This window comes from Rhinopithecus bieti, unplaced genomic scaffold, assembly GCF_001698545.2.
Source record: "Rhinopithecus bieti isolate Rb0 unplaced genomic scaffold, ASM169854v2 scaffold_84002, whole genome shotgun sequence".
Lineage (NCBI taxonomy): Eukaryota > Metazoa > Chordata > Mammalia > Primates > Cercopithecidae > Rhinopithecus > Rhinopithecus bieti.
The window spans coordinates 5,353,235-5,368,886 of NW_016841755.1; the positions used below are offsets into that span (position 1 = coordinate 5,353,235).

The 15,652-nt window shown below is 57.0% G+C and overlaps 1 protein-coding gene across 1 annotated transcript in view; it reads left to right on the forward strand.

Annotated features, from left to right (window-relative positions):
- The first annotated feature begins 6 nt into the window (after positions 1 to 6).
- The window catches only part of NFATC1 (nuclear factor of activated T cells 1), a 129,261-nt gene continuing 113,615 nt past the window's right edge, over positions 7 to 15,652 (forward strand). Inside the window, exons 1-2 of the mRNA XM_017866119.1 lie at positions 7 to 187; positions 14,580 to 15,651. Coding sequence (XP_017721608.1) covers positions 61 to 187; positions 14,580 to 15,651 — 1,199 coding nt within the window. The 5' untranslated portion in view covers positions 7 to 60. The remainder of the gene's footprint in view (positions 188 to 14,579; position 15,652) is intronic.

Here is a 15,652-nt window from a genome sequence, read left to right on the forward strand (position 1 = left end):
GGGGCGCCCGCTCCTCCCGTGCCTCCGCCCGCTGCTCCGCTCCCCGCCGCCGCCGCGCGGATGCCAAGCACCAGCTTTCCAGTCCCTTCCAAGTTTCCACTTGGCCCTGCGGCTGCGGTCTTCGGGAGCGGAGAAACTTTGGGGCCCGCGCCGCGCGCCGGCGGCACCATGAAGTCGGCAGAGGAAGGTAAGCCCCGCGCGGCCGCCGTCCCCGGACCCCCGCGCCCCCCACGGCCCGGGACTAGCCCCCGCCCCTGCCCCCGTCGCCTGCACGGAAGGGTCCCGGCCCGAGGGCGAGGTCGGCTGGGTCCGTGCGCCCAGGGAGGGGAGCGGCGCGGACAGCGAACGGCGTCCCCCCAGCTCCCGGCAGCCCGGTTCCGAGCGCGCCTTCTGCCAATAGGTGTCTCCTCTGTCCCAGCGCTGAGGGCGCGAGCAGAGGCCGCTGCGGGTCCCGCCGAGGAAGCGGGTCGCAGGCCAGCGATTTGGGGACGGGCGAGGCTGGGCCGTCAGGACCGCAGAGGGCACGTGGGAGGGAGGAAGGGAGGCTTCCTTGGATGCCCCGTGTCTTCCCGAGCGAGGCAGGGCCACCCTCTGGCGCCAAGAGCGCGGTTTGGGGGTTCTGCGCCCCCCAACCCCATCCCGAGCTCGTGGCGGCGTCTCCCCACGCAGCGCCCCGGAACGCCCCAGGGCCGAGCCCGTCACGCCGGCGCCTGGACCTGCAGGACCAGAAGACCCAAAGCGCGGCCGCGGCACAGCCCGAATTTAAGCCATTTTGAAATCCTATAGGCAGGAGTTCCAGCCAGAGAAGATGTTTCAGGCGAGTTTGAAAAGGAACCGCCAAGTTTCGAGCTGCTGCTTTATAGTGAAAAAAAGACGGCACAGTGTGGGTCCCTGAAACCTGGCGTCGGGGGCGCTGAGAGCCCCCTGCGGCGCAGCCTCACATTCCACCCCCCCCCCCTTAGCCAGTCCCCGCCCCACACCCCTGGCGTTGCCGGGTGGGCTCCTGCAGGTGGCTTTGAAAATACCCTTGGAGAGGTGTGAGCGCCCGAGTTAGGGATTAGGAATTGCAAATGCAAATGGAAATTGGGAGACGCTTTTCCACATTCCTTACCAGCTCTGAAACATTTTATGTAATGCATTTAAAGAGCACCTGCCAACGTATGTATTTCATAAGGGCAGACGTCCTTCCGAGCGCTGCCGCTTCCTGCGCGACCCTAATAACTGCGGGGCTTGCCTGAGATCCGGGCTCCAGCAGCTCTGGAGCACTCGCTGGTCTTAGAGGTGAGCACGCGGCGTGAGCTCCACGGAGGGGGATCCGTGTGGTCGGTGCCCTGACGCTTCACGGGACGGGAGGTAGCCACCATTTCATCCCAATGTTAGAACATGTTTACGTGTTTAAACGTCATGTTCCGTGTCAGTGTTTTACACAATGTGCTCTTGCTAGCAGTAGAGTTTTAAAAAATTGTGTTGTTGTTGTTGGAGTTTCGGTTTTAAATCCTGGGACGCTCACGCCGCAGTGTTTGTCATCGCTCCCTTTAGAAAGGCAGGTCTTCCCAAGTGCAGATCTCTGCACCTGAAGAGCCAGTGGCCGACCTGTAGTAAGGAGCCATTTTCTTTTACACAAGGAAAAAACGCGACGGGGCAGCGGCTATTTTTCGTGTTTCCTACTGGAGAAAATCAGCTCGAAAAGGCCCCTGCTCCAAGGCAGTGCGCCGGGCAGTGACGCCCCGACCGACATGGGTGTATTTTATGAGGGCTGCAGAACTGGGCCAGCCGGAAAGTGTGATCTAGTCCTTGAGACACACAGGCCGGTGACATGGGAGAACGCGTGGTTTCCACACCGGCCATCCCCGAGACCACCGGGGAAAGCTCTGAGTCCTTCTGAGTAGGCCCCACGAGGCCACTCTCGGCCCATCTGAGGACCGGGGCGCCTCCCCTGCCCGTCGGGTTTCGGGACCATCTGGGTGGAAGCTCATTAGGCGTCCTGGTTCCTGAAGGCCCCGGGCTTGCTGCCTCGTGGAGAATGCAGAGAAGTACAGGCCTGTAGGTAGCCACCCAGTCAGAAGCCGCTGCAGACAGAATGCCCCACGGGCTGGGACCAAACAAAGCTCATCCTGTTCTCTGCCACTTCACGGCGTTGTTTCCCAGCTCAGATTAGAAAATGGCAGGGCGCTGGCACCCCGCTTCATCACACCCAGCGGGGCCTCTGCCTCCGCAGACATCCCCAACCTCCGGGAGGATGCGTCCAAGCTAAACACTTCCATGGAGACACCCAGTGTCTGTGGAGCGGGCAGCTTTGAATCTGGACCAAGAGCTCTGAAGCATTTGCAGGAAAGAAGCCCAGCACTGGGGGCGGGGGGTCGGGGGGGGGGTGCCGGGGGCGGAGGGGGGGCAGGGTGACTCCTAGGGCAGCAGGGGAGCCTGCGCCACCGACCCCTTCTCTGGGATGGAGACCAGTGGCAGTCTAGGACAGAGGCCGGCAGTGAGCCTCCATCCCTGCAGGGCCCGCGGACCTGGGGGCCACCAGCAGGCGGGACAGTTTAGCAAAAAAGTTTTAGTCTAAACAGATGATAAGCTGTCATTTGGTGTATAATTTTATGGTGGGGGTAAAAAAGTGGCTGGAGTTTTAAAAAAAAAAAAAAATGTACAGGCCGGGCGCCGCGGCTCATGCCTGGTAATCCCAGCAGCTTTGGGAGGCCGAGGCAAAGCGGATCACAAGGTCAAGAGATCGAGACATCGTGGTCAACATGGTGAAACCCGTCTCCTACTAAAAATACAAAAATTAGCTGAGCGTGGTGGGCAGGTGGCCTGTAGTACCGCAGCTACTCAGGAGGGCGAGGTCAGGAGAATCGCTTGAACCTGGGAGGTCGAGGTTGCAGTGAGAAAGAGATGCACTCACTGCACTGCAGTCTGGGTGACAGAGCGAGACTTTGTCCCCAACAACGAAAACCTGTAAAATGAAAGAGAAAAAATGAAACGTTGTGGCTTCTCAACAGACACAGAACCTTCCACTTGCCCAAGGTTCACGCAAAAACAGCAAACTAAAACAAAACAACGCTCCAACATCCTACCAAAATCAGAAGTATTATTCAGAAACTAAATCAGGCCACACCGAACGATGGCTAATCACTGCCAGAAAACCAGCAGTGAAAGGGTCTCAGGCGAAGCCCAGGGGCCACCCATGGGACTGGCGGGTTTCTCGCCTCTGGAAAAGGCTGTGCCAGCAGGGGGCAGGGTAGAGGGAGCGCTCCGAGTAGCCTCTGGGTTGCCAGCCTTGACACGCGCACACCCTCCACCCGGGCCCCGACTCCTCTCCAGCCCTCCGCCTCCTTCATCCTCCTGCTATTCCAGATATCTGGTGTATGTGGTGCCGAGACCCTCGGGGAGAGTTAGGACACGCGGGGAGAGGTAAGGCCCAGGCGGCCCGACAGCTAAGCAGCCCGGCCTTCCCGATCCCCCGCACACAAGCTTCGGGCCGCCTGGGATGGGACCCGAACCCTCCCTTCCCGCCCACTCAAGGAAGGGTCATCTTTGGAGATGCCTCTAGAAGGACCGGCGGGGTTCCCGCGGGGCGGGGGCACGCAGGGCGGTGTTTGTAGGCTGGGGACTCGCAGGAGAGGCCGTGGGCCGGGCCCCCCGCAGGGGTTGCAGGCCGAGGGGCGCGCCAACGACCCCAGCGGGAATCCCTGCGCTTCCCGGCGGCCGACGGCTGAAATCGGGGTTCCCAGCGGTTGGCGGCCTCGGGCTGGGATCCCCCTCCCGGGGCTCCAGCAGAGCCGCGCACGTGGCGCTCAGGGGTCCGCCGGTGGAAACCGGCTTCCTTCGTGAGGCCCCATATGAAAACTTTTGTTTTAAACTTTTTTAAACATTCGGTCGCGCCGGGGCGGGTAGCCTTAGGGACCTGGTGCCACTCGTGCCCCGGGGAACCGTGGGGGTCCCGACGCCCCCACCCCCGGGTCGGGAGGACCTGCGCCGGACGGGACCCCCAAGGGCACACGAGGCCGGGACCCCTGGGGTCACGCGCAGCGCGAGGGGCAGGTGGACGCGAGCCCATCGGCCTGCCGCTCCCGCCGGGGAGTTTATTTAAAACTCGGAAGCGGCGGCCGGAGCCGGTTGTTTATTGTAAACCCGGAAACGCCCGGGGGGCGGGGGCGGGCGGGGACGGGGGAGGGCGGGGTCACGTTCGGCGCAGGACGCGCGGGCAGCGCCGGGAAGAACCGAACCCCGCCGACCGCGACCCGGCCCAGGCCCGACCCGCCATTGACGGGGCTGGAGGACGCAGGAGTTCGACTTCGAGTTTTCATTCGAGTTTAACCAGCGCGACGAGGGCGCTGCCGCGGCCGCCCCAGGTGGCCCGTCCCGGAGGGCGCGGGTTGGGTCGGGGTTTGGGGGCGCCCAAAGCTCCTTCCGCGTCCTCGTCGCTCCCCGGGACCCCAGGAGCCCCCGCGTGCGGCCCGGGGCAGAGGCGCCTGCGGTCCGGGGAGTTGCGGTGCAGGGGGCGTCCTGGGCTCGGACGTGGTTCCTCCGAGCGCTCGCGGCGGGGTCCTGGGGAGAGCGCGGCGCCGGACACGGGTGGACGGTGGTCCCGGACAGAGGGCGGCAGCGCTGACAGAGGCGCAGAGACGCCCCAGCTGCCCAGACCCCTCATCCCCGACCTCCGCCCCGCCCCCTGCCACCTCCTCCCCTGCACCCTCCCTCTCCGCCGCTTCCTCCGACCTCCCCCCCCGCCAACTTTCCTTGGGCCCGCAGCCACCCTCCCCCTCCGCAGCCACCCCTACACCCCCCGCCGACCCCCCACACCCCGCAGAGCCCTGTAAACCTCCAGCTTTCAAGTTTACCCGGAGCTGCCATGACCCCAGCCTTTTCTTTCATTTTCTCTTCTCTGTGTCAGAAATAAAGTTTCCAGGTAAACAAACCACAAATAACTCCCCACTTCCGAATAGCAGCGAGTGAGTGGGGTGGGCACCCCTGGGCCTGGGCCCCTCTCCCACTGCCCGGGGTCTTCTCTGTCCAGGTCACCCCAGGCTGGTCCCCGTCCACCCTGTCTGTGCCCATCCTGAAGGCCTCGTGTCTGCTTCCCCTCCAACCCCCCCTGTGCGGAGGTGAAGCCGGAGGAGCTTGGCAAGCAGGGACCTCCGAGTCTATAATGAGGGTCATATTTTCCGTATCATTCCCTACTCTCTTAAAAAGTCCAACGTCTCGATCATTTTTGAAAATCAGTGCTCCAACCAAACCCGTGCTGCCTGCGGTTCATGACCCTCTGCTCCCCAAATGTCTTCCCTGCCCGTGCCTGGGTTCTAGGTCTTTGGAGTCAGTGGGAGCCAAGGCCGATGAGGGTGGGAGAGAGCCCCGCCAGAGGCCCTTCCCACCCGGGCTGCCTGTGGTTCTGGCGCCGCCGCCTCCAGAGCTTCAGCCAGGGCATTTCAGCAGAAGAGTTTTCTACCTGGGTGTGCCATGCAGGAGTGTCGCCCACTCCTGACCTCTCTTTACGGGGTGAAAGTCGGTCCCACGAGAGTGTGGCCACCGGGGTGGCCCCTCTGGGATATGTCGGGGCGGTGGCTTCCACGCCTGTGCGGTCATCCCGGTCGGGTGGGACCTCCAGTATACTCCCCGGTCGTTCACAGCGTGAATCACTGACCGTGGGGCTGCAACAGGCGCAGTGCGGCCGGAACTCAGCCCCTACACCCCAGTCAGAGGCGCGGGGGTGCTGCAGGACAGCGTGCAGCCCCAGCCCCTCGGCCCTGGCTGAAGATTTCACTGCTTTGCCTCCTTGAAGGAAGCACAGGGGGCAGTTATCCGCATGGAGCCGGGTCTGCCGGGCCCCCAGGGTGGGCTGTGCCGCACTGGGCGCCGTGTCTGGCTTGGCAGGTGCTCAGCGCATGCCCAGTGACAAGGGCCACTTCCCTGCCTCCGTGCCCATGTGACTGCGTAACAGCAGCCGCAGGGGAAGGGCACCGCCGGCATCCTCCTGTGACTGCACAGGTAACTCCAGGTTTATCCAGGAAGACGCACAGGAGGCCAGTCTCTGCCCCTTGAGGCCTAGTCTCACGAGGACGCCAGTTACACCATTTTGAGGTGGGCAGACTTCCTGCTGGCATCGGTTGTGGGGACCCTGGTGAACTTGGGGTCCCTCCTGACCCGGAAGCAGGTGGCCTGCCAGGTGGGTTCAGGACACAGTCCTCCCCAACACCCACCGGGCTCATTCCCCCAAAACGCTCCTTGAGCAGAACGAGTGAAGCTGTGACCCTCACCCTCACCAGCACCCTGGGCCCTCTGGAGCTGCACTCTTCCCTGAGAGCCCCGCAGAGCTGAACTGTTGGCTCTCCAGGCTGCTTGTGAAACCTCTCTGCTGGGTCCTTGCCCCTCCAGAGACCACCATGGTTTTGGGCTTTAGGAGTGGGGGCTCCAAGCAGGAGAGGCCAGAGCTGAGAAGAGCCCCTTCCTCCTTTTATGGTGTCAAGAAGTTGCTGGAAAAGATTCTTTATGTATCACACATGTTAAGTGTACATACTATGTTTTCCTGTGAGACACCCGTGCTGTTTTTTCCTTTCTTTTTTATTACCATTATTACTGCATTTTGATGATTAATTATTCAGTGATGTTAATTATTTATATCACATTGTTAAATGATTACATTGACTCTCCAGCCTTTAACAGGTGATAGAAACTACTTCACGTTATTTCTGGGATGAGCCTGGATATAAATGAATAGATGAATAAGTCTGAGATCAATTGCAAAGCAAGGCAAACTGGGTTTTATAGATTAGACTTAGCATAGAAAGTCAAGCTTTGTTGTAAAGGACGTGGCCAGCCCTGAGCCCAGGAGGCAGTCTGTCAACCGGGTCCCCCGAGAACGGGCTGTACGTCCTGGCGGAGCTGAGGTCAGTGTACCAGGGTTGAGGGCTGCAGCCGCAGGGCAGTTGTGTGTGGCCGGGACCCTGGCCCACGCCGCTGTGGCCCCCACCCCTTCCATCTCGCCGGACTTAGGTCTTCACCGGGCACTTTGAGGGAGGGGCTGTGCCTTGTTCTTTATTTCGAAAGTGCTCAGCAGGTGCAAATAATAGATATTCAATAACCATTTGTTGGGATGATGAAAAGAGAATGTTGTAAATAATTTCCCAGGCGGGATGGGAGTAGTGTTTGGGCTTCCAGGGTCTGGCTCCTCGCTGTGTCCACCCAGGAGCAGGCCCTGGGCTTCCCTCTGCAGAGAGGAGGCCCCGCTCCCTTCTGGGGCTCAGGAAATAGCTGCTTCGCTGTCAGCTGGGAGGAGGGCGTGCCCTGCTTCCCGCCCCAGGGCTCCTGTTTTCTAAGTTATTTTGGCCAGCCTGGCTGCTGCCAGCACGGTCGCCGTGGCAACTCGGAGGAAATTGGCCAAGGCCTCTGTGTTTGGGCTGGAGCCTCCCTGGCAGCCGGGGCCACCCTCCGAACCTCTGTGTGCCCATGTCTGCCGCTGGCTTATGCCCACTGTTGGGGCATTTAATGGTTCCCTTGTGGAAAGGGAACATCTTATGCAGAAATGAAGCTTTGGAAGACTTTTATTCTCAAGTCCATTTTCACCAAATAGGATTTATCTTCCCCAAGAGGGCCTGAGGTGCCCTTGGCTGGTCAGGGGCTGCAGCAGGAAACCCGTGGCAGAGACTCCTGGTGAGCAGAGAGGTCCTAGGGCAGTGCTGAACTAGGAATGCGCTGTTGTTCAGGTTCAGTGTTTTAGGAAAGCGTTCCTGCTATTACCATGCACAGCTCACCCCCTGGGGTTCCAGAGGTGTTTCCGTGGAGGGTGGAGTTATCTAGCAGATTGGAACATTTCAGTTCTGTGTTGTGCTTTTCAAAGGAAGATCTCAGCTAGCCATGAACAACTCGGATATTTTCAATTCCTTGAAAACAGAATTCAAAAAGGATGCTTTACAGTGATGTGTGCGTCTGACCAGGGGGAATATTGCAGTACCTCTGAGGAACGATGTCCCAGGTTGGGTCCCAGACTGGACAAAGGACCCTTATTAAGGCGTTGGCATGCGTATTTATGGAACATTAAATACAGTTTGTTTGCGCTGTGATGAGGCCATCCTATTTGCCTTTGTAAATCTTTCTTGCTGGCAGATTGTTGGGGGAACGGTGTCTGGGAAGCTGTTGCTGTCTGTCATGCCGCGGGCCTGACCATGTCCTGGTGCCACTGTGAGGCAGCGTTTCCCTAAGCACATTGCTTCCAACAGCACGGTCTTGGCGTGGATCACTCTGCTTCGTTTTATTTCCAGTACATGCACAGTTGTCATCTGGCCTCACCCACAGCAGACTCCGTGGCTGTCTGGAGAGGTGACAGCAGTGCCTGGGGGTCCACCTGCAGTTCAGCCCCAGCACGTGCTGAAGGGGATGATCCTTAAAATGAAAAATAACATCATCTGTGATGACCGCCTCTCAGAGTTTGTGAAAGATGAGAGATCTGACTGTGGCCGGAGTTGGTGATTCTTGTCGGCAGTGCTGGCCTGATGCACAAGGCGGAGGTGTGGCTGTCCTGCCCTGCACACAGCGAGTGAGGGAGTGACCATCTGGGAACTGCGTGTTGTGAGGGGCAGGTGCCCGGGGGCTCAGCAGGGCGGAGTCTGCAAGGTTAGAATACTGCCCGCCCGTAGGGAGCCCTGACCAGAAGTATTTCATGTATTACTTTAATGTCATGCACCAATACAGTTTTTTGTGGTCATTCAGAAATGAGAAAGGTATATGGTTCTGAAGTGAATTATTTCTCAGAGTGAGACAGATCACTTTTAACAGCTCTGACGTGTGGAACTTGCTGAGGCCAGTGGGACTGGGCCGGCCTGAGAGCTGGGTGCTCCCAGTGTGGCCACCTGTGTGTTGTGGGGCACCTGATGGCTGAGCAAGCCGGTGAGGATCAGGGGACTCAAAAGTGGGGAGATGGTGCCTTCAGCAGAGGGGCCGTGCCATTACCTTCTGTTAAGGGATTTTGAATGTGCTCTCCGTGATCATCGCCTAGAATCCAGCTCTGTCTCCCTGCTCACCTGCACTGTAATTTAATGAACCCTCGTTGGCAAAGAGCCAGGCGCTCCAACACGGCGGCCAGGGAGTGGGGTCACTGAGCTCAGCAGTGGCGTCTGGCGTGACATGAGTCAGCCAAGCAGCTCAGAATCATTAAGAAAGTTACTGGGAATATTTTCCTTTCATGTAAATATGACCCCTTTGAATAGTTAAATAACTCAGATTTGAATATGGTTTAGGTGGGTCATGAAACCAAATTCATTGGGAGCTGGGAGGGAGGGGCTCACAGCCAGGACAGTGGCCCCCGGTGTGTGGGGCTTGGCCTCTCGGGGCAGCTTGACCCCCCACCTTGCTCTCGTTCTAGGAAGAACAAGGGAACTTTATCCACCACCCGCCCTCCAAGGACCTGGGCAAGGGATCCTAATGAAATTCAGGCATTTGAGCTTTCATTTTGCCATTGTTTGATCAGGGAAAACGCATGCTTAGGTGAGCCCTTTTTGTTTTTTAATAAAAGCTTTATGGTGTTTCTTTGCCTCATTGAATCAGGTTTTACTGCAATACTTTAGTTTAAATAAAGGCCCCCTGGTGCCCTGGGCATCCCTGGGCCTCGCTGCATGCACTTCCTGCTCTGGCTGTGGGTGCAGTCTCCTCCTCTTCCTCACTTCCCCTGGTGCCTGGGCCCCTGTCACATAAACATCAAGGGCTACAGCCCCAAAGGACTTGCACACAGAGACCTGTGAGGTCCGCCTCGCCTTTCCTGCCCCGTTTCATCTAGAACCTTCTGGTGATCTGGCTCTAGTACCCCATGTGACCCAGCTCTGGGCTCTGCCACTGGCTGGGCACCCGTTTCAGGGCTGAGTACTGTGGGAGGGTGAGTGGTGGGGAGGCCCCAAGATTTGCTCTGTTAATTGCTAGGATTTTAAAAAATTCCTCAGAATTACCTTCCTACCAACAAATGGTAGTTCAACTGTGGCATCAGCTGTCTTCGAAATATTCTTTTGATTGGGAAACAGGAAGTGTAGGAATCTGTACATTAATCAACTGCAGTTAAGCCCCCTTTGAGGTCTGGACAGTGAGGGGAAGTATGTGGAGCAGGTGGGGCTTGAAGAGCCAGTTGAAGGCCACGGATACCTCCGAGAGGAAGTCGGGGTGTGGGAGGGAGGCTGGGCCCCCGTGATCGGATCCAGGCCGCCTTCATGTTCCCTCAGCTCCGCTCCTGTGCTTCCGGGTCTCCTGGAGTTGATGGCTGGTTTGAGACAGAAGCTCATTCCTAACGGAATGTTATGTTTCTGCTCCAACAGGCGAAAGGGCTTCTAGACAAATAAGCGGACGCAGCACTAAGTGTGGGTGTGAGTTCCTGCGCTGGTGTGAATAATGTAGCATTTCTGGCTAAGGAATATCTTTCAGACAACTTTTGGTGAGAATGCAGAGTAGTGAACAGGTGGCTCGGCATGCTGCCTCAGCGGGAACCCCCCAGGAGCTGCAGACCTGTGAACAGGTGGCTCTGTGTGGTGCCCCAGTGGGAACCCCCCAGGAGCCGCAGGCCTGCGCTCGACAAAACCCCCTCATTGGTCCCCCACCCCGCCTTCCTTGTGTCCACCGTGGGACCCCCCAGACGCAGAGCTGGTCATGGCTCTGTGGGTCTCCCGCAGCACTGTGCGCTGGGCAGGCATCAGGGCTGGCCTGGCATGGGCACCCGGGTGTGTGGGGCGCCGGGCAGAGGGGGACCTGCCTGTGTGGCCTGTCGTCCAGCGGGTCTGACGCAGCTGGCTCAGGAGCTTTGCACGGGCCACGGAGGGGCCACTGTGACGCCCAGACGGAGCTCTCAGAGGGCTACCACTTGCCTGGCCCAGAGCCCCCCAGGTATCACCAGCAGATCGGAGGATTTCAAATTCTCCTTGGAAGCCTCACCTTCTCCAGGAAGCTGCTTTCCAGCTCATTTTTAGAAAGATGGTCGCTGAAGTTTTAGCGTTGGAGCCTGGTGTTTGCCTGCAGTGTCCAGTGAGCATGGAGCGTGGCGTGGAGTATGGGGAGCCCAGTGGATGCCAGTGAACATGGGTGGTCAGTCCCAGCACTGGCATTTCGCGGCTGAGGCAGCCCCCGGGGATGGTGTGTATGTCCTGACCAGAGGCTGGATGCTGGCATTGGCGTCAGGATGCCCAGCTCCAGCTCCACCCCAGGCCCCGCCTGTGGCTCTGGGAAAAGAAAGACCTCCTTATTTATTGATTTATTGATTTGACAGGGTCTTGCTGTGTCACCCAGGCTGGAGTACAGTAGTGTGATCTCAGCTCACTGCAACCTTCACCTCCCGGGCTCAAGCGATCCTGCTGCCTCAGCCTCCCGAGTAACTGGGACTAAAGGCGTGCGCCACCTTGCCTGGCTACTTGTATTTTTTGTAGAGATAGGGTTTCATCATGTTGCCCAGATTGGTCTCGAACTTCTGACCTCAGGTGATCCGCCCCCTCGGCCTCCCAAAGTGCTGGGATTACAGGCGTGAGCTGCCACCGTGCCTGGCCATCTCCTGGATTTATTGACAATTCCTGTTCTCTCTCGGGTGCAGGAGACTGCGTGCCTCCCGTCCTCTTGAGGGCATTTCTTTATGGGAAGAATAAAGTTCCGCCTTCCAGGAAGGCGGAACTGGGGCCTGGCTAGCACCATCCCCAAGGCGCTCAGCCTCAGCTAAGGGGCCCTTCCCATACAAAGACGTCCTGAGCAGGTCTCAGCTCCCACCCCTGAGAGCTTCTGGTCACACCTGTGAGGTGTGGCTCCATCGCAGTTCTGTTTCTTTCTCTTTGTCACAGCTCTGGCCCCCAAGTGTCTGGAATTTCCAGAAGGCAGCTGTGACTCCTGGCATTGAGGCCACGGTGTGTCCTCTTACCAGGCCGCCATGCCGTGTTTCCCACCTACCTGCGTGCTAGCACCATTTCTGTTAGTAAATACAGTGGGGTTTGGATTGGTATTTTGAGACCCCAGATTTTCTTGGCATTTATCCTTGTTGGTTTCTGAACCACAACTTAGCGGAAAGACAGTACTGTCCTTGAATAAAAATCTTCCAGCAAGTGCATTTGCACCAGGAGATGAATATAGGATTTCCATGTGCTTGTTTGTATTATTTAGAGGCCTGGGAATACCCATCTCCAGGCATGTAGTCATGAGGTTCCAAGATGTCATAAAAAGTCTTTTCAAATCAGAAATCCAGAAGCACATCTTTCCTGTTAAAATTACTAATTTCCCTAATAATGATTTAAAAAAATACTTTGAGTATAATTAACACATAATGATTCTTAGAATTAGCTGTGTACCGGAATCTTCTGTTTTGTTCTAAAAGATGGATTCCTAGGACATGAGCCAGTTTCAGAATCTCCATGCAGGGGATTTCAGAGTCTGTGTTTTCATCCAATCCTTGAGGAGTTTTCTTTGTAGCTGGTGATTAGGGCACCTTGACAGTGATAAGCCTATTAAAATCTGTTTACATCTCTAGGTCCTTAGATCTAAAACACATCCATCCATCCATCCACCCACCCATCCACCATCCATCCATCATCAAACCATTATTCCTCCATTCCCTATCCATCCATCCATCATCCATCTATCCATCCATCATCAATCATCCATCTATTATTCCTCCATTCCTCATCCATCCATCCATCATCCATCTATCCATCATCATCCATTCATCATCCATCCATTATTCCTCCATTCCCTATCCATCCATCTGTCCATCCGTCCATCATCATCCATCCATCCATCATCCATCCATTATTTCTCCATTCCCTATGCATCCATCCATCTATCCATCATCATCATCCATCCTCATCCATCCATTATTCCTCCATTCCGTATCCATCCATCATCATCCATCAATCATCCATCCATCCATCATTCATCCATTATTCCTCCATTCCCTATCTACTCATCCATCCATCCATCCATCCATCCATCATCATCCATCATCCATCCATCATCCATCCATTATTCCTCCATTCCCTATCCATCCATCTGTCCATCATCATCATCCATCATCATCCATCATCCATCCATTTCTCCATTCCCCATCCATCCATCCATCCATCCATCCATCATCCATCCATCCGTCATCATCCAGCCATCCATCCATTATCCATCCATCATCATCATCATCCATCATCCATCCATTATTTCTCCATTCCCCATCCATCCATCCATCCATCCATCCATCCATGCATCATCCATCCATCATCATCCATGCATTACTCCTCCATTCTCTATCCATCCATCCATCATCATCCATCCATCATCCATGCATCATCATCCATCATCCATCCATCCATCATCCATTATTCCTCCATTCCCTATCCATTCATTCATCCATCCATCATCTATCCTTTATTCCTCCATTCCTCATCCATCCATCCATCACCATCCATTCATCTATCCATCCATTCATCCACCACTTATCTATCATGCCTCCATCCCCAATCCATCATTCATCCATCGCTTACCTGTCCATCCATCCATCATCCATCCATTCATCCACCCACCCATCCATAGTCCATCTCTTCATCCCTCATTCCTCCCTTGTTTGTCCATCACCATCCATCCATCCACCTACCCTCCATCTACCCATCATCCCTTTACCCACCATGTCCATCATGATCCATCCATCAGTTTATTTACCTGTCTGTCCATCATCCATTGTCCACCCACCCACCAACCATTCATCCATTACACAAATTGAACACACTTTATGTGCCAGGCACAGTCTTTGGCTCTGAAAACAGTGGTGAGCCAGAATAGACTAAGGCGTCCAAATGTTCTGCCTTCATGGAACTTAGGTTNCATTCATCCACCCACCCATCCATAGTCCATCTCTTCATCCCTCATTCCTCCCTTGTTTGTCCATCACCATCCATCCATCCACCTACCCTCCATCTACCCATCATCCCTTTACCCACCATGTCCATCATGATCCATCCATCAGTTTATTTACCTGTCTGTCCATCATCCATTGTCCACCCACCCACCAACCATTCATCCATTACACAAATTGAACACACTTTATGTGCCAGGCACAGTCTTTGGCTCTGAAAACAGTGGTGAGCCAGAATAGACTAAGGCGTCCAAATGTTCTGCCTTCATGGAACTTAGGTTTCTGTTTGTCAAAGAGATGACAGTGTGAGATGAATGAGTAAAAACATGCTGTTAGATTGTGGTACATATTTGGAGAAAAAATAAACTAGAGAAGGATGGCCCACTGTTGAGTTTGGGGTTTAAATGAAGATGGGGTGGTTTGGGAAGGTGGTTTTTGAATGAAGAGTGGAACCAGTGAGGACTCGGCCGCCTCTCTCTGGGAGGGACGTTCAGGGACTTGTGCTGCTGTTGGGGGAGGAGGGGAGGTGGGCAGCGAGGGGCTCACAGGGACCTGTTACTCCGAGTGGCCTGGAGCTGTCAGGCAGTGTAGTCTCAGGGCGTTGACTGAGGCCCGCTCCTTGGGGTCTGAGGCCCCCCAGCCGTTGGTCAAGGCCAGGGGCTGCCAGCTGCCCTGAGGTCATGGGTTTCTGCTTTGTGATGCCCAGCCCCTCATGCCACCATCTGCTTCTTTTTCTCTCTAGAACACTATGGCTATGCGTCCTCCAATGTCAGCCCTGCCTTGCCGCTCCCCACAGCACACTCCACCCTGCCGGCCCCATGCCACAACCTTCAGACCTCCACACCGGGCATCGTCCCGCCGGCAGATCACCCCGCGGGGTACGGAGCAGCTTTGGACGGTGGGCCCGCGGGCTACTTCCTCTCCTCCGGCCACGCCAGGCCAGATGGGGCCCCTGCCCTGGAGAGTCCTCGCATCGAGATAACCTCATGCTTGGGTCTGTACCACAACAACAACCAGTTTTTCCACGATGTGGAGGTGGAAGACGTCCTCCCCAGCTCCAAACGGTCCCCCTCCACGGCCACGCTGAGTCTGCCCAGCCTGGAGGCCTACAGAGACCCCTCGTGCCTGAGCCCGGCCAGCAGCCTGTCCTCCCGCAGCTGCAACTCAGAGGCCTCCTCCTACGAGTCCAACTACTCGTACCCGTACGCGTCCCCCCAGACGTCGCCATGGCAGTCTCCCTGCGTGTCTCCCAAGACCACGGACCCTGAGGAGGGCTTTCCCCGCGGGCTGGGGGCCTGCACGCTGCTGGGTTCCCCGCGGCACTCCCCCTCCACCTCGCCCCGCGCCAGCGTCACTGAGGAGAGCTGGCTGGGTGCCCGCTCCTCCAGGCCCGCGTCCCCGTGCAACAAGAGGAAGTACAGCCTCAACGGCCGGCAGCCGCCCTACTCACCCCACCACTCGCCCACGCCGTCCCCGCACGGCTCCCCGCGGGTCAGCGTGACCGACGACTCGTGGTTGGGCAACACCACCCAGTACACCAGCTCGGCCATCGTGGCCGCCATCAACGCGCTGACCACTGACAGCAGCCTGGACCTGGGTGACGGCGTCCCTGTCAAGTCCCGCAAGACCACCCTGGAGCAGCCGCCCTCGGTGGCGCTCAAGGTGGAACCCGTCGGGGAGGACCTGGGCAGCCCCCCGCCCCCGGCCGACTTCGCGCCCGAAGACTTCTCCTCTTTCCAGCACATCAGGAAGGGCGGCTTCTGCGACCAGTACCTGGCGGTGCCCCAGCACCCATACCAGTGGGCGAAGCCCAAG